The sequence below is a fragment of the Mustela nigripes genome, chromosome 1, assembly GCF_022355385.1.
Source record: "Mustela nigripes isolate SB6536 chromosome 1, MUSNIG.SB6536, whole genome shotgun sequence".
Taxonomy (NCBI): domain Eukaryota; kingdom Metazoa; phylum Chordata; class Mammalia; order Carnivora; family Mustelidae; genus Mustela; species Mustela nigripes.
In genome coordinates this window covers 109791522-109818740 of record NC_081557.1, presented here as the reverse complement: position 1 = coordinate 109818740, position 27219 = coordinate 109791522, and the positions used below count along the sequence as shown (strand labels likewise).

Genomic DNA, 27219 nt, shown 5'->3' with positions numbered 1-27219 from the left:
CAGGTTGTCAGTTTCTTCCTGGTTCAATTTTGGGAGTTTATAGTTTTCCAGGAATGCATCCATTTCATCTAGGTTGCTTAACTTATTGGAATATAACTTTTGATAATAACTTCTGGTGATTGTTTCTATTTCCTTGGTGTTAGTTGTGATCTCTCCCTTTTCATTCATAATTTTATTAATTTGAGCTTTCTCTCTTTTCTTTTGGATTTGTGTGGCCAATGGTTTATTGGTCTTATTGATTCTTTCAAAAAACCAGCTTCTAGTTTCATTGATATGTTCTACTGTATCTCTGGTTTCTATCTCATTGATCTCTGCTCTAATCTTGATTATTTCCCTTCTTGTGTGTGGAGTTGTCTTAATTTGTTGTTGATTCTCCAGTTCTTTAAGGTGTAGAGACAGCTGGTGTGTTCTGGATTTTTCAATTTTTTTGAGGGAGGCTTGGATGGCTATGTATTTCCCCCTTAGGACTGCCTTTGCTATATGCCATAGGTTTTGGACCAAAGTGTCTTCATTCTCATTGGTTTCCATGAATTGTTTCAGTTCTTCTTTGCTGTGCTGATTGATCCAAGCATTCCTAAGCAAGGTGGTCTTTAGCCTCCAGGTGTTTGAGTTCCTTCGGAACTTTTCCTTGTGATTGAGCTCCAGTTTCCAAGCATTGTGATCTGAGAATATGCAGGGAATAATCTCAGCCTTTTGGTATCGGTTGAGCCCTGATCGGTTGTGACCCAGTATGTGGTCTATTCTGGAGAAGGTTTCATGTGTACTTGAGAAGAATGAGTATTCTGTTGTTTTAGGGTGGAATGTTCTGTATATTTCTATGAGGTCCATCTGGTCCACTATGTCATTCAATGCTCTTGTTTTCTTTTATTGATTTTCTGCTTGGGTGATTTGTCTATTTTCTGAGAGAGGTATGTTAAGATCTCCTACTATTAATGTATTCATATCAATATGACTCTTTATCTTGATTAATAGTTTTCTTATATAATTGGCTGCTCCCATATTGGGGGCCTATATATTTACAATTGTTAGATCATCTTGGTGGATAGTCCCTTTAAGAATTATGTAGTGTCCTTCTGTATCTCTGACTACAGTCTTTAGTTTAAAATCTATCTGATATGATAGATTTTATCTGATATGAGAATCGCTACCCCGGTCTTCTTTTGAGGCCCATTGGCATGAAAGATGCTTCTCCATCCCTTCACTTTCAGTCTGGGTGTATCCTCAGGTTCAAAATGGGTCTCTTGTAGACAACATATGGATGGGTCCTGTTGTTTTACCAAAATAAATAAATAAATAAATAAATAAATAAATAAATAAATAAATAATAATCACTGATCTCCAGGGAAATGCAAATCAAAATGACAATGAGACAAAACCTAACAGCTGTCACAATGGTTATTATCAAAAACAAGAAATTACAAGGGTCTGCAAGGGCGTGGAGAAGAGTGCACTGGTTTTGGGAATGCAAACAGGTGCAGCCACTGTGGAAACAGTATGAAGCCTGGTGGTGGGTAGTGTGAAGGTCAGGTATTGCATGGAGCACTGGGTGCGGTGCATAAACCATGAATGCTGATTTCATTCACCGAAAAGAAATAAAATAAAATAAATTGGAAAAAAAAGAGAGAGATAGAGAGAGAGAGAGAACTATCCTACAACCCAGCAATTCCACTTTAAGATATTTATCTGAGAAATGAAAACACAAATTTGAAAAGATATGTGTATCCCTATATTCATTACAGCTTTCTTTACCACTGCCAAGATATGGAAGCAACCTAAATGTTCACCAGTAGATGGATAGATACAGATGTGATATACATATATACATCAGTGCTACTCAGCCATTCAAAGAAAGAAGAATGCCGTCTAACATTTGTGTCAACATGGGTGACCTGAAGGGTATATGCGAAGGAATGTAAGTCAGACAAAGACAAATACTGAATGATTTCACTTATGTCTAGAGTAAAACACACAACAAATGAACAAACAAAACAAAACACAAACAGATTCATCGACACAGAGAACAAACTGGTAGTTGCCACAGGGAAGAGGAGGTTGGGGAGGGGTGAAATAATTAAGTAAAGGGGATTAAAAGGGACAAACTCTTACTTATAAAATAAATAAGTCATGGGGATTGATGGACAGCATAGGGAATATAGTCAACAATAATCACTTTGGATTGTGACAGGTGGTATAAAAATTTTGAGTGATATGTTGTAGCCCTAAAACTAATATAACATGCCAATTATAATTCAATAAAAATTACATATGAAAAATGCTCTCATTATTGAGTTTTAGGAAATGAAAAAAAATTATTCCATATAACTTTATTGTTATTTATTTCACTCCAAGCAGAACTGATTACAAATAAAATCATTATAGGGGTAAGAGAGAAAATATTGTGATAATTTATATGTACCATAGTGAACATAAAAGATCACTTCAGTGAGCCTATGAGTGATTCTATTGGGAGAAAAATAGGTTCAGATTCTCAAATAATCAATTGAGATAGAAACATTTATAACTAATGGCTCTGCAGTGATATAAAATGTAAGCAATGCCAGTTAGTGTAAAAGCTTTGTTGCTTTCAGATTTAAATTCCCTCAGTAGAAAATTTAAATGTTATGATGTACATTTAAAAAATCCTTTAGGTAATGTTAAAACAGATGAAAATACCTATTTTATTTGTTCAGTGTTGATATAAGGTCTTAGCTTGAGAAGGAGCCATTACTTGGTTTCTCAATTCATGATGCACAGCTCACTTAAAAATAACTACTCCATTACCGTGACACATGATAAAGTTAGGGGGAAAATAAGTGGGGCAGATGCCCTGATTTGAACATATGCATTGTTCCCTGCTGGGGTTTGTTTCTTACTGGGTGTGACCAGAGCATGGATTAGGCCAAGAAGCCAAGGGTCTATGTATGTGAGATACCTTGGGAATAGCAGCGTGAGAGCCCAGGAGAAAGGCAGAGACATATCCCAGATTTAATCTGAGAGCAATACCGGCATGAAAACTTCTTTCAAGATTTCAGAGGCAGAAGAGCTGTACTCCTTCTGAGCCACTGACTTTTATTTATTTGGTTGGTTGGCTTTGCTCTGTTTACATGGTTTTATTATCCTTCTAGACAGTAAATGTGTGCTTATTTTATGGACACTATAAATCTAGAATCAATCCTGTTTACTTCTCATTTATTTACTTTTTTGGTTGTTTGTAGTTTGGAACGAAGCTTGGAGCTCATACTTACCATAGTTTTATATTTCCCTGGCCTCATTTAACCAATGGCTTTACAACTTCTAGAACTTTCTTGCTTTTCTGTTTTCTGGTCTTTACTGTTTCTTTTTCTTTTGTTATATGTTTCTAAATCTCTTCAATTTGTATTTGCATATGTGTGTGTATATTTAATGAAAGGTGGTACATATAAACATATAAAGGGGCTCATTAAAAAAAAAAAAAGCTTTATTTCAGTCTAGCCTCAATAAACCTGAGAATCATGACTTCATACATGCTATTGTTGAACCTCATGTCTCCCTACAATGCCTTTGTCCCCCTTTTCTTTTTTTTTCTTCTTCTTTTTATTTTTTTTTTAAGATTGTATTTACTTATTTGACAGAAAGAGAGATCAGAAGTAGGCAGAGAGGCAGGCAGAGAGAGAGGGAAGCAGGCTCCCCACTGAGCAGAGAGCCTGACGCTGGTCTCGATCCCAGGACACTGAGATCATGACCTGAGCTGAAGGCAGAGGCTTAACCCACTGAGCCAACCAGGTGTCCCTCTTTTATAGTCTTGATAAACCATCTATAGTTTAAGATTCGAATGGCACCTCTTTGAGAAACTTCTTGTACCCTCCCTTGATAAGCATTTCCTCTGCTCCCTCGTGCTGGTGTTTTAGCAACACACCTCTATTTTGGCAATTACTTTATATTGGTATTTATTGATTTTAGTCTTTAAAAGCTGTGAGTCATTGGAGAGCAGGGAGTTTAATCTTTCCATTCCCAGTGGCAACACAGTAAATGAGGGGTTTGTATATGTTTGAATTAAAGAAAAAAAGAAAGCAACCAGGTAAGTGTAGACAGTACAATGAATAAATCCAGAATTTTGGTGGAAGAACTTTGTTAAACAAAGACTTTTTGAGGACTTTCATTTTCTAGGCTCTATGGCAATGACTAGTCACAGGAACGGGGATGAAAATCCAAAGTGATTTTCAGAAGGAGTGGGCAGTCAGGGGGCCTATTTTTCTGACTATAACATTAGATAAATTTCCATTGGAAATACTGTATAAAAGAAATTGTCAACTATGCTCAAATAAATTATGATAAAAATAAATAGTAAACTAAAAACAAACAAAAATAAATTGTAGCTGGAAATAAAATGGAATTTCTATACTTATACTGTGATATTTAATGTGCCTCTTTGTGCAAAATAGTTTTTCTGCAAGCAGTGTGGTTTTGTAGAAGGAATTAAAAACTTGGATTCAGAATAGTTGGGTTTGAGTCCCTATTCCAACACTTACCAGATGTGTGAGGTAGAGAAAAATCACTTCTTTCATTTTTGTCTTGGTTTCTCATCTGTGAAATGAGGATGATGATTCTTCCCATGGATTTGTTATAAGGACTAAGTGAAAGTGAAGTCATGTATACACACTCACACACACACACACACACGTATAAATCATATCGTATGCTACAAATGTAAACTTTTATTATTATTCTATGATATTCTCATTTTAAAAAATCATCAAATGGGCAATCAGCTGTAACTCATAGTTTCTAATAAGTTTGTGGATTCAGTGCGTATTGATTTCCCCAAATCATCAATTCAGGATCATTGCACAGGGCAGCCTCAGATCGAAGACAGTGTTTGATTCAACCCAGAAGTTCTGCTTGAGATTCAGACTTAATGTAACAGGAGAAATCTAATAGAAATAAGGAGCCAAGTTCTAAAACCACTTGTAGAGACTGAGGGGATACCACCCCAAAATGCGCCACCTTAGCATGAAGTTTATTCTGTGCTGAGGGCAACTGATAATTCCTATGAGGCTCAAGAGAAAGTTGTGCTTCTCCCTTAACTACAGAGAAAAATTTTAATTGAGGGGGGGCTCTTTCCCAGAATAAGAGTTATTAGCAGAGGTAAATTTATTTGAGTGGCCCATTTGTGTGGCAGAGCAAACATCTAGCTACCAAACATCTGCTCTTTTTCTTAACACCCTGTGAAGTGCATTCTTTTCTCTGATGTCTCACATCCCTTTCTCCTTGTTTCAGACTGAAATTTATACCTCATTTTGCCTGACTGTCTTTGCAATTTCCTGTGTTGGATTCCATGTACATATGCTATTAAATCTGATTTTCTCATGTTAATCTGTCTCATGTCCATTTGACTCTTAGTCCAGCTGGAAGGACCCTTGAAGGGTATTGGAATTCTTGATCCCTGACACATTTCAGAGGAAAAATAAAAAAATACAAGAAAAACACAAGAAAAATGCAGTCTCATCAATGAAATATGTACATATAATTTGTAATTTTTCTCAGGTTCCTACTCAAAGCTGTGTGAAGCAGTGGTCCACACAGAGAGGGCCTCACTTCTGACAAATCCAAGAACAGAGTCATCCTTTTAGACAATGGGTGTCTCTTTTTGTTGTTGTTTTTGTTTTGTATTTTCATACTGCCTTTACGTGTTTCCTAGAAAACCCTCTTTGGAAACCGGCAAGTCAAGAATTGCTAATTCCATTGCATGGATGAGGAAATTTAAAGATGTCCAAAGAGTTGAAATTACTTGCTAAGTCTAAAAAGCCAGCTATTGGTAGAGTTAGGGGTCTGTCTCTGCTTTTATCCCTTTATGTTTTCTACTTTCCTCATATAATATTACTTTAGAAAAAAATTCCTTATTCTCTCCTGTACATTTCTATTGAATTTTCTCTTGATTTCCCAGGTTTCCCATCTGATACTTCAGCTCTCCACTGAATCTGCTCAGTTCCACCATTAGCATGTGGAGCTAAAGGAGTCTCTGCCTAGAATTGACTTCTGTAGACTCCATTCCAATTATAGCTACATGTCCCAAGAGACACACAAATCTCTGTGAGCTATTTCACAGAATTTAGAAAGCCAAATTGGTGACACACATTGACTGACAGGGGAAAAATGCTATGTGCTGAGTCACAACAGTTGGCCTGTAATTCAGGAGTTTTTGCTATGAAAAATACAATAATCTTTGCAATTCAGAGGCTGAGACTATTTTTCCTCAAGAGTTACTAGGACATCAGGAGACCATTATCTACAGTCAGAGTGTCACCACTACATTTTTCACTTAGATATATTCCTGAACTTCCTTGCTACTTTCCCCAACAGGATTGAACACCATGGATTTCAACACTGAACTGATCAGAGGGGTGATAAGGCTAAGAAAGCAACTTCAGATACGGTTCTTTGCTAACATGAAGATAGAAATAACTCTAATTTAAAACAAGGTTCTAAAATGCTAGGAATAAAGTAGATAAAATTATCAGCTTAAAAATATGTTCACCATCAAAGAAGTATAGTGAAACAAAGGGTCAAAAGCATTATTTGTCTGGAGAATGAGCAAGGATAAAAGCAATCTTAATGTGAATGAGTATGTGGAGCCACAGGTATTATCTGGAACTGTTTCAAACAGAAAATAAACATAGTAAAATGGTAATAGGCTATTCAACCCTAAAAAAAGTGAAATTCTTATCCATTCTACAACATCATGAACCTTGGAAACAATATGTTATATGAAATAAGCCAATTACATAACAGAAAAGATATTATATGATCTCATTTACATCAAGTGCCGAGAATAGGCAAGTATATATGGACAGAAGGTTAAATAGAGGTTGTCAGGGGCTGGGGCAGGACATAATGAAAAGATATTTAATGGGGACAAAATTTCTGGTTAGGGTGATAAACAAGTTCTGAAAATGCATAGTAATGATGGTTGTATAGCATTATGATCGTACTTAATGCCACTAAACTTTAAACTTGAAAATGGTTAAGATGGTAGTTTTTTGTTATGTATCTTTCCCCAAAAAACACACCACAGTCACAAATAACCAGATTTTTAAAAAATTTTTATTGTGTTATGTTGATCACCAGAAAATACATCATTATTTTTTTAAATTAACATATAATGTATTATTTGCCCCAGGGTGCAGGTCTGTGAATCAGCAGGCTTACACACTTCACAGCACTCACCATAGCACATACCTTTCCCAGTGTCCATAACCCAGCCACTTTATCCCCACTCCCCAGCAACCCTCAGTTTGTTTTGTGAGATTTAAGAATTTCTTATGGTTTGTCTCCCTGATCCCATATTGTAAATAACCAGATTTTTTTTAATAACCAGATTTTTTTAAAAAGATATTTATTTATTTATTTATTTTTCAGAGACAGAGAGCATGCACAGGCAGGGGGGAGTGGCAGGCAGAGGGAGAGGCAAGGAATCTGCAGAGCAAGGAGCTTAGCCTGGGACTCCATCCCAGGACCCTGCGATCATAATTTGAGCCAAAGGCAGATGCTTAACTGACTGAGCCACCCAGAAGTCCCAACCAAATTTTAAAAATAAGTAAAGGATCTCAATAGACATATTTTCCAAAGAAGACATTTAAATGCCTATATCTGTTGGTATATGAAAAAGTGCTCAACTTCACTAATCATCAGAGAAACACAAATCAAAACCACAATGAAATAGCACTTCACACCTGTTAGGATGGTTATTATAAAAAAAGACCAGAGATGACAAGAGTTTAGGGACGGTGTTGAGAAAGGGAACACTTGTGCTCTGTTGGTGGGGATTTAAAGTGATACAGTCACTACGGAAAATGGCTTGGAAATCCTTCAAAAATTAAAAATTGAATTACCATCTGACCCAGCAATTCCACTTCTGGGTATTTATTCAAAGTAATTGAAATCAGAGTCTGGAAGAATTATCTGTAATCCCATATACATTGTAGCACTATTCACAATCCCCAAAATGTAGAAACAATGGAAATGTCATTTATATTTGACAGATTTTTTTAATAAGATTTATTTATTTTGGAGAGAGAGAGAGAAAGTGTGTGTGTGTGTGTGTGTGTGTGTGTGTGCACCATGGGGGTTGGGGACAGAGGGAAAGAATCTTCAAGCAGGCTCTCCTCTCAGTGTGGAGCCCCATGTGGGGCTGATCTCAAGACATTTGGATGGTGACCTGAACTGAAATCAAGGGTCAGATGCTTAAACTGACTGAATCATCCAGGCACCCTTGGATGATGGATTTTTAAAAATGTGATGTATATCCATATAATGAAGTGTTACTCAATCTTAAAGAAGGAAGAATATCCTGTCATACATAACAACTTGTGTGAACTTGCAAGACATTGTGCTAAATGAAATAAGCCAGTCACAGAAGGACAGATATTGCATGAATCCATCTATATGAAGTATCTGAAGTAAGCCAACTCACAGAAGCAAAGCACAGAATTAGAACTGGTTTCCAGGGGCTAGGAAGGAGAAGGGCGGTGTTGCTAATCAATGGACATAAAATTTCAGTTATGCAAGATAAACAAACTCTGGAGATCTGCTATACAACATTGTGTTTATAGGTAACAATGTTGCATTTATACTTTAAAACCTGTTAGGAGGTACATTTCAAGTCAAGTGTTCTCACCATAATAGTTTTTTTTTTTTTAATTTATAAAAAAAAAGTTTGGATTTCAACATTAGGTATGAGAAAGAAAAGAGTTAAATTTCACCAAGAAGATGCCGTCACAATAAATAACATACCATTATTTTCTTCTGCTTGGGGATTTAGCTCCTATTACAGTCTTACTTAATTAGCATGATAATAATAGTAATATTTTATTACTGATGTGCCACAAAGCAGACGGCCTGGGGCTAGTTGCTAAGCAGTGTCTAAAGTTGTCATTGGCAAGGGAAGATCTTTTTCTGGAAGGAGCAGAAAAGACAAGGCAAATTCAGGAGCAGATATGCCAGGACGGTTGCAGGTTTTGTTGGTGGAGGCCATCGCATGATGAATCAGGAAGGCCTGAAGAGGTAGATCTCAGTATCACCAACAAGGTATTCCACTCCTGATGTGACCTTGGTAGACAATTTTAGCTTAAAAGAAAAGAGAATCTTGGGCAGAGAAGAATATGCAAGGTTTACTCATGGCACAAGCTATTTGTAAATTACACTCGGAATGCTAGTTGTACTGAAGCTCTTTAGCTGAAGAGATAGATTCTGTCATCAAAGATAAAAAATGTAAGAATATCACAGGTCAGGATACAACTTTTTTTTTTTAAGATTTTATTTATTTGATAGAGAGAGATCGAAGTAGGCAAAGAGACAGGTGGGGGGGGTGGTAAGCAGGTTCCCCATTGAGCAGAGAGTCCGATGTGGGGCTTGATCCCAGGACCCTGAGATCATGACCTAAGCTGAAGGCAGAGGCTCAACCCACTGAGCCACCCAGGCACCCCAGGATACAACTTTTAAAACACAAGGGTGAGTCACCTAGAAAATAGAAACACATCACCTATGAAAATAATTGTGTCTGTGAAAAACGGGGAGCATAATGTTCAAGCGGCTGAGGAAGAATGCACTTTTGAAAAATAGTTACTTTGAGAAGCACTGGTGAAGTTTAGACAGAAGTTGCTTTGCTAATTAAATTTTAAAAGTAAAATTCTGGAAACAAAAGGCAAAAATAGTTCATTAGCTGGCCTTTATAAAACAGAAGTGAGATAAGAAAGAAGAGATTCTTATTAAGCAAATATGAGGAATAATTATAAAATTCCTTAAAATTAGCAAAAAGGAGCATTTGAAGTATAAAAGATAAAATAAGTCTAAAAGATACACTTCAGGAATTCTTCAAAAAGACCAAGGAAACAGGCAAATGGGTGTGAGAGAAAACACGATATATGAGAAGACTGGATATCAGAAATCTCAAACAGATAACTGAGACTTTTAGAAAAAGAAAGGATGCATGAAAGAATATAAAGAGAGAAAAAGGAAAAAAGTTTTGAAATGATGGAATTCCTGTTAAAGATAGTGGTTAATTCTACCTAACCCTATCTGAAATATTCAAAATATTTGATCTCTACTCCTTTATAGTGGTTATCTATTACTGCATAACAGATTTCCCCAAATCATAGCAGCTTAAAAGAACATGTATTTAGTTTCTCAGTTTTTGTAGAATCTGGTCAAATCTTAGCTGAGTCTTCTGCTTCAGTTTCCCTCATGAAGTAGCAATTGAAGCCCTAGTGTGTTGGAAGCTGCTTCCCAGGTCATTCAGTGGTTGTTGGCAGAAATAGTACCTTGAGTGTTGTTGGGCTGAGAGGCTCAGGTCTTTGTGGCTGTCACCCAGAGGCCACCCTCGATTCCTTACCATATCGGTGTCATTATTACTCACATAAATCATATAGCCCCACCCTTTCCACAATTTCTGATTACAGATAAAACTTGCTTTCTTTTCCAGTCAGACTTCACACAACTTTGTCATTTCATGCAAAGTTAAAAGCATTTTCAAATGTCATAAAAAGCAGTAACATGGTGAGGTGTCAAGGAATATGTACAGAAATCGTATGGCATACAACTCATAGAGTACCTGAATAAGACCATAAGTTAATCTATTATTCTAAAGCAGAGAAGGTAAAAATAATTAATTTTTAGAGCAGGCTTGGTGGCATATCTGAGGTACTTAAATATCATATTGTGGAATTCCTACAAAGTGGGTAAGTGGCGGATCTAATTTGGAAACAAGACTGTGAAATCAACGTCTTTGCTTTAAATTGTCTAAATTGTTCTACAGTTCAACTCAGTAGGAGACTCTGTAGGGTTTGGGTTCAAAGTCTTAGGATAAGAGAATCATTTCCCCATCATTGTACTCCAGTTGTCTGTCCTTATACGGAGCTGTGCAGCCTCCACATCAGACACCTAGTGCCATCATTTCAAAATTTACAGAAACATTCTTCTTAATGGCCTATGTTTTATTTCTAGCTCGGGTCATGTGGCTAGTTGAAGATTCATAGGTTAAAGATTTCCATTTTACCAATATTAAAAATGAGACAGGGACAGAAATTAAAACAAAAACCATGAAACAAAGGATAGGTTTGTTATAAGAAAAATCGTGGTCTCATGGGAAATAGCCCTATTTCCGGGCTAGTGCAAGGTCGTCCAAAACCTAACCTCATAAATAAAGCTAGAGTTTTTAATGTGCTCTCGAGTAAACTCCCATGTGGAAAGAAAGACTGCTATAATAGGAGAGATTTGGCAGATGGACCCTGGGTGTGCTGGAGATTGAGCTTATACAGAAATTCACACTGAAAGGGGAAAAGAACTTCTTGTGGATAAGTTTCTCCAAGGAGGAGTGCCTAGGTGGCTCAGTGGGTTAAAACCTCTGCCTTCGGCTCAGGTCATGATCTCAACGTCCTGGGATCGAGTCCCAGATCAGGCTCTCTATTCAGCAGGGAGCCTGCTTCCCTTTCTCTGTCTGCCTCTCTGCCTACTTGTGATCTCTGTCTGTCAAATAAATAAATTAAACCAGGTCCATGGTGTAAACGGGTAAAGCAGGCCAAGTATAAAAAACAAACCTAAATCATGGTGCTGATGAAGTGGCCTTATAATTGCACACAAGGAAATCACATGCCCTAATCATGGAAGCAGCAACTTTATTAGTTGAGATGATTTCTGTAGCAAATAAGAAAATCCAACTCGAAATGGCTTGAACAATAAGGATATTTTATTGACCAAATAATAGGAAATCCCAGCAAAAAGTAGGGTAACACCCATAGTTATTAATCTATCAATTCAGTGACATCATTAAGAGATCAGGTTTTATTCTTTTTATCTCTTTGATCTATTTTATTCAGTATCTCAGCCTTGACCTCAAAATCACAACATGGTTGCAACACTACGAGAGAGGTTATTCAGATCCCAACATCCAGAAGAAGGGGCAGGATATCTTTTGTGAAAATTTCTCAATATATATCTTCTCTTGCCTCATTGGCAAAAAAAAAAAAAAAAAGAAAAAAGAAAAGAAAAAAAAAGAAGAAAAAGAAAAAAGAAAGAAGGGAAGGAAGAAAGAAAGAAAGAAATGTGGGGTTGGGGGAAGTAAGGAAAATAAGATTATTACAATTGACTTAAAATGATAGAGATTTATCCTGGAGATGAAATCAGGATCACCTTTTCTAAAATATCTACAACTGAATAAAACTGGGGTTCTGAAAACAAGGAGGAAGAAGGTTATTTGGAAGGCAACCAACAATGTTTATTCCAACATCAGTCAACTAAGTTAATGGTTGCTATGGGCGATGTGATTCCAGGGCTGCCAGATCATTTGATTACTTTTACAAAGCTGGATGTTTATGCAAGATCTCCCAATTTTAAAATATTGGCAATCAACAAACATTTAAATTCAAAACATTTAAAAATACTTTATGACCAAAATCATCCCTGCCAAATAAAATCAATCTGTAGTCCAGATATGTCCTGCAAGCTACCAGTTGTCAACATCTGGTTTATGCTATTAGTTTATGTAATTAGAACTTTCTCTACATAGAAAGTGAAGTTCACTTTAAGCTTGCCAGTAGCTGAATTATACAAATTTTTATTTGTATTTGTATTTATTTGTATTTATTAATTAAAATTAAAATTTTAGTTAATAAAGTTTTATTCACTTGAAGCAAACTTCATATAACTCAGCTAATAAAGATTGCAAAAGATAATGTAGGAAAAAGATGTTATATAAATCAGAGGTTGTTTATGTAATTTTGTTCTTACAGTTCTAATTTGACAGGTTTATGGTTAAAACAGTCAAGATGCTGCTAGTCATCTAATGATGAATGTAAAATTTTGTTCCATCCCTCCCAGGTTCCTGTGATTTCCTGGGGACTTTTTCATTTGCTTGCTTTAATTAGAAGGTAAATTATTTCTTACTAAATGAGAAAATCAAGATGTTCAAAATACCTGAGGAAATATTAGTCAACATCACAATAAGAAAAGGGGGGGGAGGTTAAGAAAGTCACCTAATTAGAGATTTTAGATGTACAGCTGTTTGTTTAGAGTCCTCTCCTCTCCCATGAGTATGGAAGAGAGAAATGGTGAATTCACACAAAGATTCTCAAGACCATGTCTCTCTTGAAAATGTTTGTTGAGTTGCCTCAAAGCACAACATGTATCAAGAAATGTTAACATCCTTGAGTTATCAAGAGCTAATAATAAGGAGAAAGCATCTTTCTCTTCCACCCGGATTATCCAGTCTTCCAGGTTGATCATCACCCCACCCCTCCCTGCTTAGCTGCTGCTTCAGACGTTTGGATTGGAACCCTGAAAAAGACAAAGTTCTTAAGCCATCTACGTAATTCTAAAATGTTAGATATTCTATAACTTGGAACTATTAGGAAATTAAAATAAATTCTTTGTAGTCACACTTCCTATTTCACAGATCATTGGATATACCACAGTGAAGGAGTGCAAACATGGGAAGGCAGAGAAAGAACTGGAGAAAAATCGCATTAGGACCAAATATCCATCTGAATAATGGACGTAATATGGAGAAGGTGAGGGATCAGGAGAAGAGTGGTGAGACACTGGGCCATCATCTGATGGGATATGTCCTCTATCTAGCTAAAAACTTTCCATCTTCTTCCTCTTGGTTTTGACCACACTAGGAAGGTAGACATGTCTTAGCTCCCATCCTATGATGATATAGATACTCTTCTTAGTGAACATCTTCTAGGAAGATGAACTTCTCTCCTTGTCAGTAGGAGTGTGACAAGATTACATTTTCCTGCAGATCTCTTACCTTAGGTGTTGACATTATTTTGTCTTTAAAAACAGTAGAGGGAAGTACCTTCGTGGCATTATGCTATATGAGAGACAAAAATAATACTAAGTCATTAGAAATGTTATTCTTTCCCAATCCTAGGCATATTTATTTCCTTATTTAAGTTATCTCTTACCTCCCCATCACTCTAGTTCCAATTTCGACCACTTAGCCAGGGGATCTTTCTCTTACTTTAACTACTATGAGTCCATTCATTTTCCCCTTTACCACATTCTTTTCATTAGTTATCACTTGCTTTGGCACAAAAAAATATGTGAAAGATTAAGCTCTCTATACACATATGACTGGTTTTCACCCTAAAAATGTAAACATTCTTGAAAAAATGACTTTAATTTTAGTTCTTTCTCATCTATCGGTAATAGAGTACCAAGTAGGAACATGTTCAGTAATTACTTGAGTGAATGAATTTTACCTTTTACTTCTTAAGTGCCTAACTTTTGTTCCAGGTTTGCCTACATATGGTCTGTTTTTTGTACCCCAACTTCTATACAAAACTGTAGCTAATATAGGCCTTATATAATAAAGTCCCCTTTCTAGATACTTACTTTGGAGAATATAATAATAAAATTTTATATTCTCCAAAGTAAGTATCTAGAAAGGAGACTGTTTACCTCCTAGAGCAAAACTATTTATCATTTTTTGATGAGGAGATAATGGTAGAACTATTTTTAATAATAAAAATTAATATCCATATTAATTTATAGATAGAAAGTAGGCCTTGCTTTCTCAGATATACTTGTGTGCTACAGTAGCTCAGGTTGACCTAGAGAGTGTGTCTCCTGAGAAGGAATCTGTAGATTTAGAGACACTACCCACATGGGGCCCAAAAGACATTTAAAAAATCATCAGTGACTTCCTGGTACTTACAAGGAAAGAAGTTGACACAGATGTAGGAATCGGTGGTGGTGGAAAATCTGGCTTTGTAATTAGCTAATGAAAAGGTAAAATAAAATTAATTCAAAGATGGGGCCTTGAAAATAGATGTGCTTAATGGAAAGGCTTAAATCATTTTCAGAAAGGAAGAACTCATGCTCCTACCCATGAAAATAGTTTAAATCTGTAAGTTCAAGTGTTTTCATTTAGGTGTGTGTATGTATGTATATGTGTGTATATATATATATATTTTTTTCTTTTTTCCCCCCAGAAATTCAAGAAGTAAGGCCATTCAGACATAAGCCAGTGCCAACAGATGGATGATGAAGATGCCACTCTAGGGAGCAGATTGGTTCTCTTCTTATAACAAGTTACCAGCACATTGGGGAGGGTATGGCAAGAGCTGTGCTATGGCAAGAGCTATGTATTAACCCCTGGGGCTAATAATACATTATATGTTTATAAAAAATTTAAAAATTATAAAAACAATAAAATAGCAAAAAAAAAAAAAAAAAGAAGAAGAAAGAAAAATTACCAGCATTGTGGACCCAGTAATTCAGATTAAGGGGTTAAATATAGGAATATAATCTTCTCACATTTTGCATTTCAAAAGTTTTGTGGGAAAATCTATATTTTATATTAATACTCACAAAAATTTTAACATTCTTCTAAGGAAATAAATGGGCATCATGGGTCATGTCTCTTAATAGTATTTCCTTGAGATTAATTTGGAAGTGATACTTTTTTTTTGTTTTTTTTTTTTTAACTCTGACCTTCTAATTGGAAGGAATACTTAAGAGAAAGTGTTAACTCACAAAAGAAGCTGGAGGCTCATTACCCTCTACTGGCAGATCAGGTGATTGGAGCTTCATCTGACTCATCTAATAAACAAACAAAAAACAGACAGACAGACAAAATTTTTAAACGAAATGATAAGTTCCCTAAGTTTAACTTCCAAATAACCAGTACTTTCATGGGAGATGAGATCATACCAAGAGAGGGATGGGAAATCATAGCGGTCCAGCTCTTGCATTCTGCTATACCCAGAGCTGTCAGAGACAGGTACATTTCCATCAAAAATATCATTGCCATTGCCAATGACATTAGCAATAACCGACCTCTGCTAAAATTTCTAAACTTCCAGGACATAGCCAGGGCCTTGAGGGTTATACATATTACATGTTTTGTCATACAAATAAACACATTATTATCTTTATTGGGACATTTAGAGTCAGAAAGAAAGAGAGAGAGAACTGAGAAGAGACAGGAGGGAGGGGGACAGAGAGGGGAAAAGAGATGCTGGAGGAGCTGGGGAGGGAAGGAGAGAAAGAAAGAGAGAGAAAGACAGCTGGGGTCTGCTCTCCTGTTCTATTTTCTCTGCGGTTGTGAACCTCAACAAAGCAGCCTCTGAATTTTAGGAAGACTTTTTCGCACTTAAAAAAAAAAGGCAAAAGAAAATTTTCTAAATGTGTAGTTAGAGAGCCCCAAATTCTTGCTACATACTAACTAGCGGACTGGATTTGTAAAACACTGCTGAGTAGGAGTGACAGATAAGTAGGTGGTCAGGACAAGATGATGAAAGAATCACAAACTGGGGCACGAGGCAAGCACACGACAAACTATGGTTCACCTCTTGGGGCTGAACATCCTTCACCGTCTGTGGGTTCCTCTTCTGTCTGCGAGGCCTGTTGCGAGTAGTCGACAATGGCCTGTGTGTGAAAGTATACCATTTAAATGGACTTAACAGTTTCTTCACCATGGGGAGGACACTCAAAAGAAGTTTGCCAATTTTCTTTGCCCATTGAGTCAACTTTGGACATTGACTGGGCTTTCTTCTGCTCTCTAGAACATTCTTAAGGCCTCCTTGTCCTGGAATTCATAATCACCACCACTAATTTTTTTCTAGATTCTCTAAAGAGCATTATTATTATTATTATTAATTATTATTCCTAATAATGATGGTGTTGAATCAGTGTTTATCTAAACTATTATGTCATTTAATTAATGATTTATTTTATTAATTCAATATTTAGGAAACTCATTATATATGAATAAGGCAGTCTTTATAAAAGGTTAGAAAGATACTGTAGTGTCAAGACCATGTTTGAAAGACTAACCAATGTAGGTGCAAATCAAGATTCCATCAGTTTAGGTGTAAGATTTGGAACATATTTGTTAACCTCTCTGAGCCTTTGTTTTCACTTAAGAAAAAGTGTGAAGTGCTTGATTTTATAAGACTGTTCTAAGGATTAATATACAATACCTTTTATGTATAAAATGGAAATAATAGTTACTACCTCACAACATTCTTGTGAAGATTAGAGATAATGAATGTAAAAAGACTCGGTATAGCCCTAGTCATAAAGATAATGACCAATAAATGCTACATAGTATATTCTTATAATGGGTATAAAACCTTTATTGAGAGTTATTATAATTTGTATTATTTATAAATACGGTGATTAACATAAAAACAATAAATGTATTGCTGTGAACGATTTCTCAGTAAAACTGATACCAAGCCTCTGGTCCAAGAAAAATATACCTGTACTTATTTTTTAGTATTTGAAGTAAACCACTTAAATTTGAGAATTTGGGCCCTATCCTTGAATTTAAATAAATTAGAGGTCCAAAAGTTCCCAAAGCAAGATAGAAGGCTACCTCTGGACTTCCTTCTGCTTTCTTCTGGTACTTTGGTGCCAGATTACTATAGCAACCACCACCGATATGACAGCCATAGGAAACAGCACCCCAACCACAATGGAGAAGTCTGCAACAAAGAGAACCCAGACCTGATAAGGGTATGAGAAATTCACAAATATGCATCTCTCTGGTCCTTATTTCTTCATTTATCACAAACTCCATCTACCCTTTCCTCCACAGAACAGATTCCCTGGAAAATCAGTCAGAGTCGGTAAAATGAAACTGCAGTTTGATCATGAATGTTGTAGTATTATGTAGATAGGGGAAGCAAAGGGGAAATCCATATAAAATATTGGATATGAAGTAGGTAAAGCAGCATGCTACTGAGAATCCTTAGAAGGGAGGATGTTTGTTGTTATGCCCCAATAATGGGTCCGTGATTAAAGGAGCGAGACTGATATAAAGCGAAGGTCAAAAACAAAGCTTTATTTCGCGCCAAGCATCAAGAATCTAACTGAAGTTCTGGACTCACCTCTTACAAGAGAGGGCGACCCTTCTCTGTTTCACAGACTAGCTTTTAAGGGCAAAGGCCATGCGGTCGGGCCTGGCCATGCACAGGTGGCCACTGAGATTGTAACACACACAGGAAACTCCACAATGATACTAGGTGACCAATTGAATTACAATTTACCCTAGTAGACATTTGAACCAGCCTATTACACCCCGATTGGGATTGGAGCCAAAAAGGCTCCCAAAGGGCGGGGGCCCATACTCCTTGGTAGCTAGGGAGATAGTATGCATCACCCCCACTGATCGGAAGTCTCCACCTGGCCTGACCTACCCTCGTATCTGGGCTTTGTTACCTGGAGCTGGTTTCTGGGACTTGTTTTTTAGTAAATCCCCTGGGGGAACGGGAGCAGGGACAGTTTGACTTTAATGAAAGCTTCTTGCTAAATAGGTCCTCACATTTGTAACAACTGGAAAGTGTTGGGGCTGGGAGATTAGAGAGAATAGGAAGTGAGGGGGATGGAAGAAAAGGATTGAAACATTTTTAAAATTCAGCATTGGCATCAAACAAAGAAAAAGAAACTGAAGACTTGAGATCATATCCCTGTCAGCAGCAAATGAGGAGTGGAGACCTGAAGAAGAGAAGTGATCGAGGCACAGGTGAATGTCTTACTCATGTTTGCTCCGTCTTGAAATTATTGCAGACAGAAAAGAAATTACATCACCCTGTGAACTGCAGAGCAGATCGAACAAATTTCCTGGATGTATATGGCATTTTCCCTTCTAACTGCTAATTGAAGTAATGACTGTAACTTCCAAATATTAATTTCTCTTACAAAATCTGAAACTTTAGAGACAAGGAGGTTTACGTTTGAAGAGCAATGAGAACGACCGCTTTCTTAGTAGAGATCAGCAAGGCAATAATAAGATTAATTTTGGTAATTTATAAGAGATGCAGTTATAGTGTAATAGAAAGTATATAGGTTTGAGGGCAGATTACAGAGTCATGTGAAATCCTACCAAAAGGAAAAAAAAAAAAGATTAATTTGGTATAAATGCAAGAAAAGCTCCCAAGTGGGAACATGCATACATGCAGATAGAGGCAGATATGTCAGAAGTAGAATTCTAAGATAATGGCAAATATCTAAACTTTCCACCCCTCCATAACAATTCCTATCTAAAAGCCAAAAGAAATAAAATTCTGAGGTATTTCGGTTGAATATAGCATAGATAGATTCAGAGTGGAAAAAAAATGTACTGGCGATAACCTCAGAACTGTAACTATTTTCAGAGGAGCAACATGGTATCAGAGGAAATAAAAAGGTAATTGACTGGATTTCACAAACTCCCCTACTTTGAAAGTACAAGGTCTGCAGAGAAAGGTGGAGTATAAGACAGATGGGAAATATTACGATAGGAAGAAGGTATGCACTTGGACATGGAAATAATTGAAGAGAAAGTAATGCTCTTCTGTTTCTGGTCTGGGAAATTCGGATCAACTCTCCCACTAAATTAAACTAAGACATTTTTGTTCTACCCCTCCCACCCCTCCCCCCACAAAAAGACAAGGAGAAACTAATTTGGAAAGATTAGTGAGAGGACAGGAATGTAGAAAGACAGAAAGGAAAATGATCCTGGATGCAAGTTCAGAAATGCAGGAAGGAATGAAAAATAAATAAACCAAGTATGAACCCTAATGTAAACTGTGGCCTTTGGGTGACAATCAAGTGTCAATGCAGGTTCATTTGTGACAATGCACCACCCTGGTGGTGGGAGATGTTGATAGTGAGGGAGGCTCTCTGTACTGGGGAGGAGAGGACAGAAGACATGTGGAGATTCTCTGTACTTTCTGCTCAGTTTTGCTGTGAACCCAAAAGTCCTCTAAAAACAAATATCTATTAATATAAATAAATAAATAAAATGAACATTTTTATGATGACTACTTAAATAATGTAAAATAAATGTATAATTTCCAAATTAATAAAAAGAAAAATGGAATGATTAAAATCCTCAGTAAGCCCATAAGAAAGGAAGGAAGAAGAGAAAGGAGAACATAGAATAAGTTCCTCGGGCTCCTGGGTGACTCAGTCAGTTAAGTGCCTTCAGCTCAGGTCATGATCTCAAGGTCCTGGGATTGAGCCCCACATTGGGCTCCTTGCTCAGCAGGAAGCCTACTTCTCCCTTTCCCTCTGTCTCTCCTCCTGCTTAAGCTTTCTGTCAAATAAATAAATAAAATCTTAAAAAAAAAAACTGGGCAGAATAAATAAAAACAATAGGATATGATTGTAGATTACACCCAAGAGTATCTGTAATTACCTTTAATTTAAACGGCGTAAACACCCTGGTTTTTTAAAAAAAAAAAAGATTGTATGACTAAAATTTAAAAAATATATGTATGCCATATATATATATATATATATACATATATATATATCCTTGCTTTTTAAAAATAAGATATATGCAAAACATTGAGCTTCAGAAAGAATGAAAATAGAAGTATGGGAAAATATTATAATGATGCAAAGGAGACCAACAGAAATTTGGTACAGATATTTTCGTCTCCAGGAACAAAAGACTTTAAAAAACAAGCAGACTGGAGCTATACACAAGCATGGTGTTGTCATTAGAGTGCTGAGTCAAAGACATAACAATTCTAAACTTTTATGTAATAATAGCGTGGTCATAAAGTATATAAGCACGGTAGAACCAGAAGTAATAGCCAAATTCATAGTTATAGTGAGGGATTTTAATGCTCCTGGCTCAGCACAAACAAAATACCAGTAGGGTTTAATAGATGTACACATAGTGAACAAACTTGGCATAACAAATATAGAAAACACTTCACATAACAACTGTAGAATACATATTTCTGTGTACACAGACAATATTTACAAATACAGGTATATGCTGAACCATAAAGCAAGTTTCAACAAATTTCAACATATTCTTAACACAGTAGTTTCTCTGATCTTTATGTAATTACATTAAGTATTAATTTAGCAATGACTGGAAAATCTGCATATGCCTGTATTAAAAAATATACATCTAGGCATGCCTGAGTGGCTCAGCCAGCTAATCATCTGCCTTCAGCTCAGGTCATGATCCTAGGGTCCTGGGATTAAGCCCCATGCAGGGCTCCCTGCTCTCAAATTCCCTGCAGGGAATTTGTTTTTCTCTCTGCTCCTCCCCTCTGCTTGCTGCTCTCTCTCTCTCAAATAAGTAAATCTTTAAAAAAATATATACATCTAGGGGTGCCTGTGTGGCTCAGTGGGTTAAGCATCTGTCTTTAGCTCACGTCGTGACCTCAGGGGCCTGGGGTGGAGCCCCGCATCGGGCTCTCTGCTCAGCAGGGAGCCTGCTTCCTCCTCTCTCTGCCTGTCTCTGCCTACTTGTGAGCTCTTTCTCTGTCAAATAAATAAATAAAATCTTTAAAATATATATGTGTGTATATATATGTATACATCTAAACATTTAAAAGGCCAAAGAAGGAAACAAATGGAAAATAGAATATATTTTGAATCAAATGATAATGAAAATATCATTTACCAAATGGGTTACAAACAAGAGTTCTTAGAGGAAAATATATAAATTTATAATCCTAAAAAATATTATTATAATCTTAAAAAAGTATTTAAAAAGAAGGCTGAAAATTAATGAGCCAAATAGCCCTTTCAAAAATTGTTTTAAGATAAAATAAACTTAAGAAAAGGGAATTGAATAGCATAAATTAAAGTATAAATGAAATAGCAAACAAATGTAAAAAAAGAAAGCCAAGCAAATCATCAAAAAATACAAATTTAAAAATTCTGTTTGGAAGATATAAAAAGAGAAAAAACAATTCTACATATCCTATTGATAAAAACATAAGTGAATATTATGAGCAATTTTAGAAAAAAAATTAAATTTAGATGAAGCATAAAAATGTCTAAGAAACCATAATATACCAAAACTTATATAAGAAGAAATTAAAAAGCTGAAGGGTCTTATAACTACTGAAGAAATGGAATCTTCCATTTTTATACAAACTCTTCCAGAGAATATAAACAAATGAACATACTTCAATTTATTTTCTATGATTAACATAACCCTAATACTCAAATTGAGGAAGAAATCACAAGCCAATATCACTCATGGACATACAATAAGAGCAAATTGCATCCATCAGTATATGGAAGAGATACTGTTTCTACATTGAGTTTATCCAAAGATTGCAAAGTTAAATAAATATTCCAATTTTTTTTTTTATTTTGCAATATTAACAAAGTAAAGAGTTAAAAACCTTAACCAATAAAAAGAAAAGGTATTTGATTTAATTCTTAACAAACCAGGTTTAGAAGTGAACTTCCTTAATCTCATGAAGAATATCTAAATATGTACAGAATACCTTCACATATCAGGGCAAAACACAGTCTTTGAGATTGAGAAAGAAACAAAGAAGCTAGTTATTACCATTTCTATTCTGCATTGTGGGTGGGGGTACTATTTAGTGAAGGAAAACAAGTACAAGAAATTAAAATCATGAAAATTAGAATGAAATTAAACAATCATTTCCTGAAACAATATGACTGAATATGTAGGAAATCTAAAGGATTGATAGATAAATTACAAGATTTTTTTTTTAAAGATTTTATTTATTTGTTTGACAGAGAGAGAGATGGCGAGAGCAGGAACATAAGCAGGGGGAGTGGGAGAGGGAAAGCAGGCTTCCTGCTGAGCAGGGAGCCCAATGTGGGGTTCAATCCCAGGGGATCATGACCTGAGCCAAAGGCAGAAGCTTAACGACTGAGTAACCCAGGCACCCCAGTTACTAGAATTATTAAGAGAGGTTAGCATATGTGCTAGACATAAAAATAAATATACAAAATTGGTTGAATTTCTATATTCTACTAAGAGTTGAAAATAATTTTTCAAAAGACATCACTTAAAATATACAATGAAATTTAAATTCCTATAAACAAATTTAACAAAATAAATGCAAAATTTCTATGGTGAAAACCACTAAGCATTAGTTGCCAAAATTAAGAAAGACTAAATAAATGGATAGATATTTCATGTCAATGATTAGGAAATCAATATTTATCTTATTTTATTTATTTATTTTTAAGCTTTTATCTATTTGTCAGAGAGAGAGAGCACAAGAAGGGGGAACAGCAGGCAGGGGGAGAAGCAATCTCTTGGCTGAGCAAGGAGCCTGATGTGGGGCTCAATCCCAGGACCCTGAGATCATGACCTGAGCGGAAGGCAGAGGCTTAACCAACTGAGCCACCAAGGCATCCTTTTTTTTTTTTTTTTAAAGATTTTATCTTAAAAAGATAAAACATATCTATAAAAGATAAAAAGATGTTTTATCTACAAAAGATAAAAAGAGAGAGGGAAATCAATATTTTTTTAAAAAGATATATTTATTTGACAAAGAGAGCAGGCAGGGGGAGGAGCAGAGGGAGAGACAGAGAGAGAAAGAATCTCAAGCAGACTCTGTGAATAGTGCAGAGCCCAACACAGGACTCCATCTCACGACCCTGAGATCATGACCTGAGCTGAAATCAAGTTAAACGCTTCACTACCTAAGACACCCAGATGCCCCAGGAATTCAATTTTTTTTTTTTATATGTTCATTCTCACAAGTAGATCATAGATGCGATTTATGTTAAAATGTCAGTCCCCACAAGAATTATGTGTATAAGTTGAGAATCTAATTATAAGATAAACATAAAAGTACAAAAAACCAAGTCATTCTTAAAGAAGAACAAAATTAAAGGACAGCCTATATCAAAACTGTTTTAAAGACACAGTTAAAACAAGTGTCATACTGGCACAAAGGACATTCAAATAGGACCACAAGAAAAGAACAGATATCCCAAAAAGACACATGTGCAAACATTTGCTGTATCAGGTAAGTGGCCCTGGAGAGCATTTGGGAAGGATGATCTATTGTATGAATGATGATGTGACAACTGGGCATCTATCTGGGATGAAAATGAAATTAAACATTTGCATCATAGACAAAAGACTTTCAGATAGATTATAGACTTAAATTTGAAAAACTAATATAATAATGCTTTTTAGAAGACAATATACAGATGTATATTCATAACTTCAAGGCAGGGAATATTTCCTTAGGAAAGGACACACAAAAGAAAAAAAAATCAAGAAAATGATTAAAAAATTGACTACATGGAATTTAGAATCTTCCATTAATCACATGGCACCACAAAGAGAGTGAGAAAACACAGGAAGGAAGTTCTTTCAACATGTGTAACTGAAAATAGCTTATATCAAAAATATATTAAAACATATATAAGTTAATGAAGGGGCGGGGAAAAACTCAATAGAAATACAAACAAAAGGGATTGAACAAATGCTTCACAGAAAAGAAAATCCAAGTGGCCCCCAAATAAGGAAAGATTCCTTTATTATAATTATTATTAGCAATATTAGATATAAAAAGTAAATTAAGGAACACCTGGGTGGCTCAGTGGGTTAAGCATCTGCCTTCAGCTCAGGTCATGATCCATGGTCCTGGGATCAAATCCCACATCAGGCTCCCTGCTCAGCGGGGAGCCTGCTCCTCTGCCTGCTGCTGCTCCTACCTTCTCTTGTGCTCTTGCTTTCTCTTTCTCTCTCTAGGTCTCTTTCTGGTAAACAAATAAATAAAATCTTTTTTAAAAAGAATGCAAATTAAACCCCCAGTGTGCTACCACTACTGACCTACCAGAAGGAATAAAATTTGCTGTCTCCAAGTGTCAAATGGCTGAAAGGTTGTATAGCCATAGGAACTGGTATTCACTGCTGCTAGGAGTGTGAATTTGTACAGCCAGTCTGGAAACAGTTTGTTTCCAATAACATATATTCCATAACATATTCCATAACAGTATGATCTAGTTAAATTAGAGTTGAATGACAATATCTATAGAAACTTTTTCTCAAAATTGCCCTGAAAAATCTATAAAAGCAGTTAAAAAAAGGAAAATGTCATATATATAATACAAAACCGTAATAAAATATTACACCAAAACATGACAAAATTGTGATATTATGCACAATAGCAAAAATAAACTAATTCTAGCTATAAATAGGAATATGGATAATCTTGAAAACATGATATGGAGGAAAGAAGACTATGAGTACCAATAATTTATATATTTTAGATGTAATATATATGTTATACACATACATACATATACATTCACACACATATAGTTTAAAGACAGAGCATACTGCTTAAGAATGTTTATTTGGAAAGGAAGACCATGAAGAAAAGTAACAAAATGTTTATAATAAAAGACACATTAATGATTAACCCTTAGAGAGAGAGAGGACATTAGGACATGAGTGGAGCCAAGGGATAAGATGCCTGGGCTGCTAGCTATGCTCTGTTTTTTGGCCCAGACTGTAGTGTATGAATGCTTATATGCTCATTTTATAACTATAAAACTATAACTATAACTATATATATATAGTATATGCATATATACTACACACACATATATGTATATATATTATAAATGTAAACAAATAATACATGTAATATATCTATTTATATGTTTTTCTGTATAAATTTTACAAAAAAGATGGTTTTAATCAAGGAAGCTTGCAAGCCCATGGTTATGTATGGCATACTAAAGAGCAGGGAACTTAACCTTATATGTGCCACAGATCATTTTGGAAATCTGAGAAAGCCTATAAACCCTTTCTCTGAATGTTTTTAAATTCATTAATAAATGATTAGGACTTTAAAAAAGCCAATTATGTTAAGATATAGTTGTCAAATTTTATAAATTTATTGATTATATAGATACATATATGCTTCTTTTTTAAACCCTAAATTACAAGACCCAACAATGGATTAATAGCCACCAAAATCTCAAACTAGAAACATATATATAGGATATTGAGGGATTTATGTAGCAACTGCAATGTGATGTAAAGATGTGTAATTTCTATTGGTGACACAGCCATGATAACTAATATCACTGTGGTTTGTTTTCTTACATCTCTGTTAATTGTAGAACATTCTAAATTTTAGATAGAGTTTAATGAAAATAGAAATGTAATTTTTCTCATCCAGGTTTTGATTAGAAGCCTGGATTTCATGAAGAGTATGCATTGCAATCTGTCCTTTTGGTGACAGGACACCCTCCTACATTAGAGGATTTTTCCCAGCCTGGTGGAGGCTTTCCTGGATGACTGGGTCAGAAGTAGTGCCAGAAATGGAATCACACTACCCACAGTGTTCCACAACCAAAAGAAATCCTGATGGATGAAGTTGAATTCGACACAGTATTTTAATGAGTAGAATAAGTGATTAAGAGGAAAAGCGTCCCCTATCTGCATCTTGAACAACTCCAATCACCTCCTTGATTCCCTCGAGATATAAATCTGATGTCACATAATGCATATTCCTATCACCAGTCCGTTGATTTAAAGTTTACAATAAACACTTTAACAATTTGCAATGGAATCGATTCTTCTTTATTGGATGATAAGTAATTAAGGGAGAAAAAGCATAAAAAATATTAAAAGATTAGATTAGGTTTAAAGTACTATGTGGATATAGAATAGATATAGAATATATGCTTTCAAAAAAAGTTATAAGGAACACAGAAAAGAAATTTTAAAAAAATGTTATAAAGAATCAAAGTAAATTTAGGGTGGCATCTGCTTAGTACTCTCAATAAAATGAAAATAAATCTATTTAAAGAAGATGCAAAATAAGAGAAGACAACAAAGTGGTATGGAAGATGTTTAAAGAAACACAAAAATGCCATTTACCATTTTAGAATGTCATTATAACTAATAAATAGGAGTGTTTACATTGTGAACAATTCACTCTATGATACACAAAATAAGTTTGAAAGACTTTCCCCAAAATAACAGGGGATAGAGAATGACAAAAAAGGATAACAGGAAGGTCACACAGTTAAGATGTTTGATACAGATAATTTATATTTCTGAATTAGAAAACAGGGAAGTGTTGAGTTGAGACAGTACAGACAAAAGGTTGATATCCAGGATCTATAAAGAACTCAAATTCAACACACACAAAACAGATAATCTTATCAAAAAATGGACACTTCTCCAATGAAGACATACAAATGGCTATCAGACACATGAAAATATGTTCATCATCACGAGCCATCAGGGAGATTCAAATTAAAACCACATTAAGATACCACCTTACACCAGTTAGAATGGCCAAAATTAGCAAGACAGGAAACAACGTGTGTTGGAGGGGATGTGGAGAAAGGGGAACCCTCTTACACTGTTGATGGGAATGCAAGTTGGTGCAGCCTCTTTGGAGAACAGTGTGGAGATTCCTCAAGAAATTAAAAATAGAGCTTCCCTATGACCCTGCCATTGCACTACTGGGT

General features: G+C 35.6%; 1 protein-coding gene across 1 annotated transcript in view; it reads right to left on the bottom strand.

Annotated features, from left to right (window-relative positions):
• Positions 1-12678: 12678 nt before the first annotated feature.
• LOC132022553 (disintegrin and metalloproteinase domain-containing protein 28-like) overlaps positions 12679-27219 on the bottom strand; it is a 21567-nt gene continuing 7026 nt past the window's right edge. The window contains exons 2-7 of the mRNA XM_059407821.1: positions 17360-17490; positions 16329-16407; positions 15514-15579; positions 14693-14755; positions 13784-13846; positions 12679-13305 (exon numbers count right to left, since the gene is read on the bottom strand). Of these exons, the coding sequence (XP_059263804.1) occupies positions 13285-13305; positions 13784-13846; positions 14693-14755; positions 15514-15579; positions 16329-16407; positions 17360-17490 (423 nt within the window). The 3' untranslated portion in view covers positions 12679-13284. The remainder of the gene's footprint in view (positions 13306-13783; positions 13847-14692; positions 14756-15513; positions 15580-16328; positions 16408-17359; positions 17491-27219) is intronic.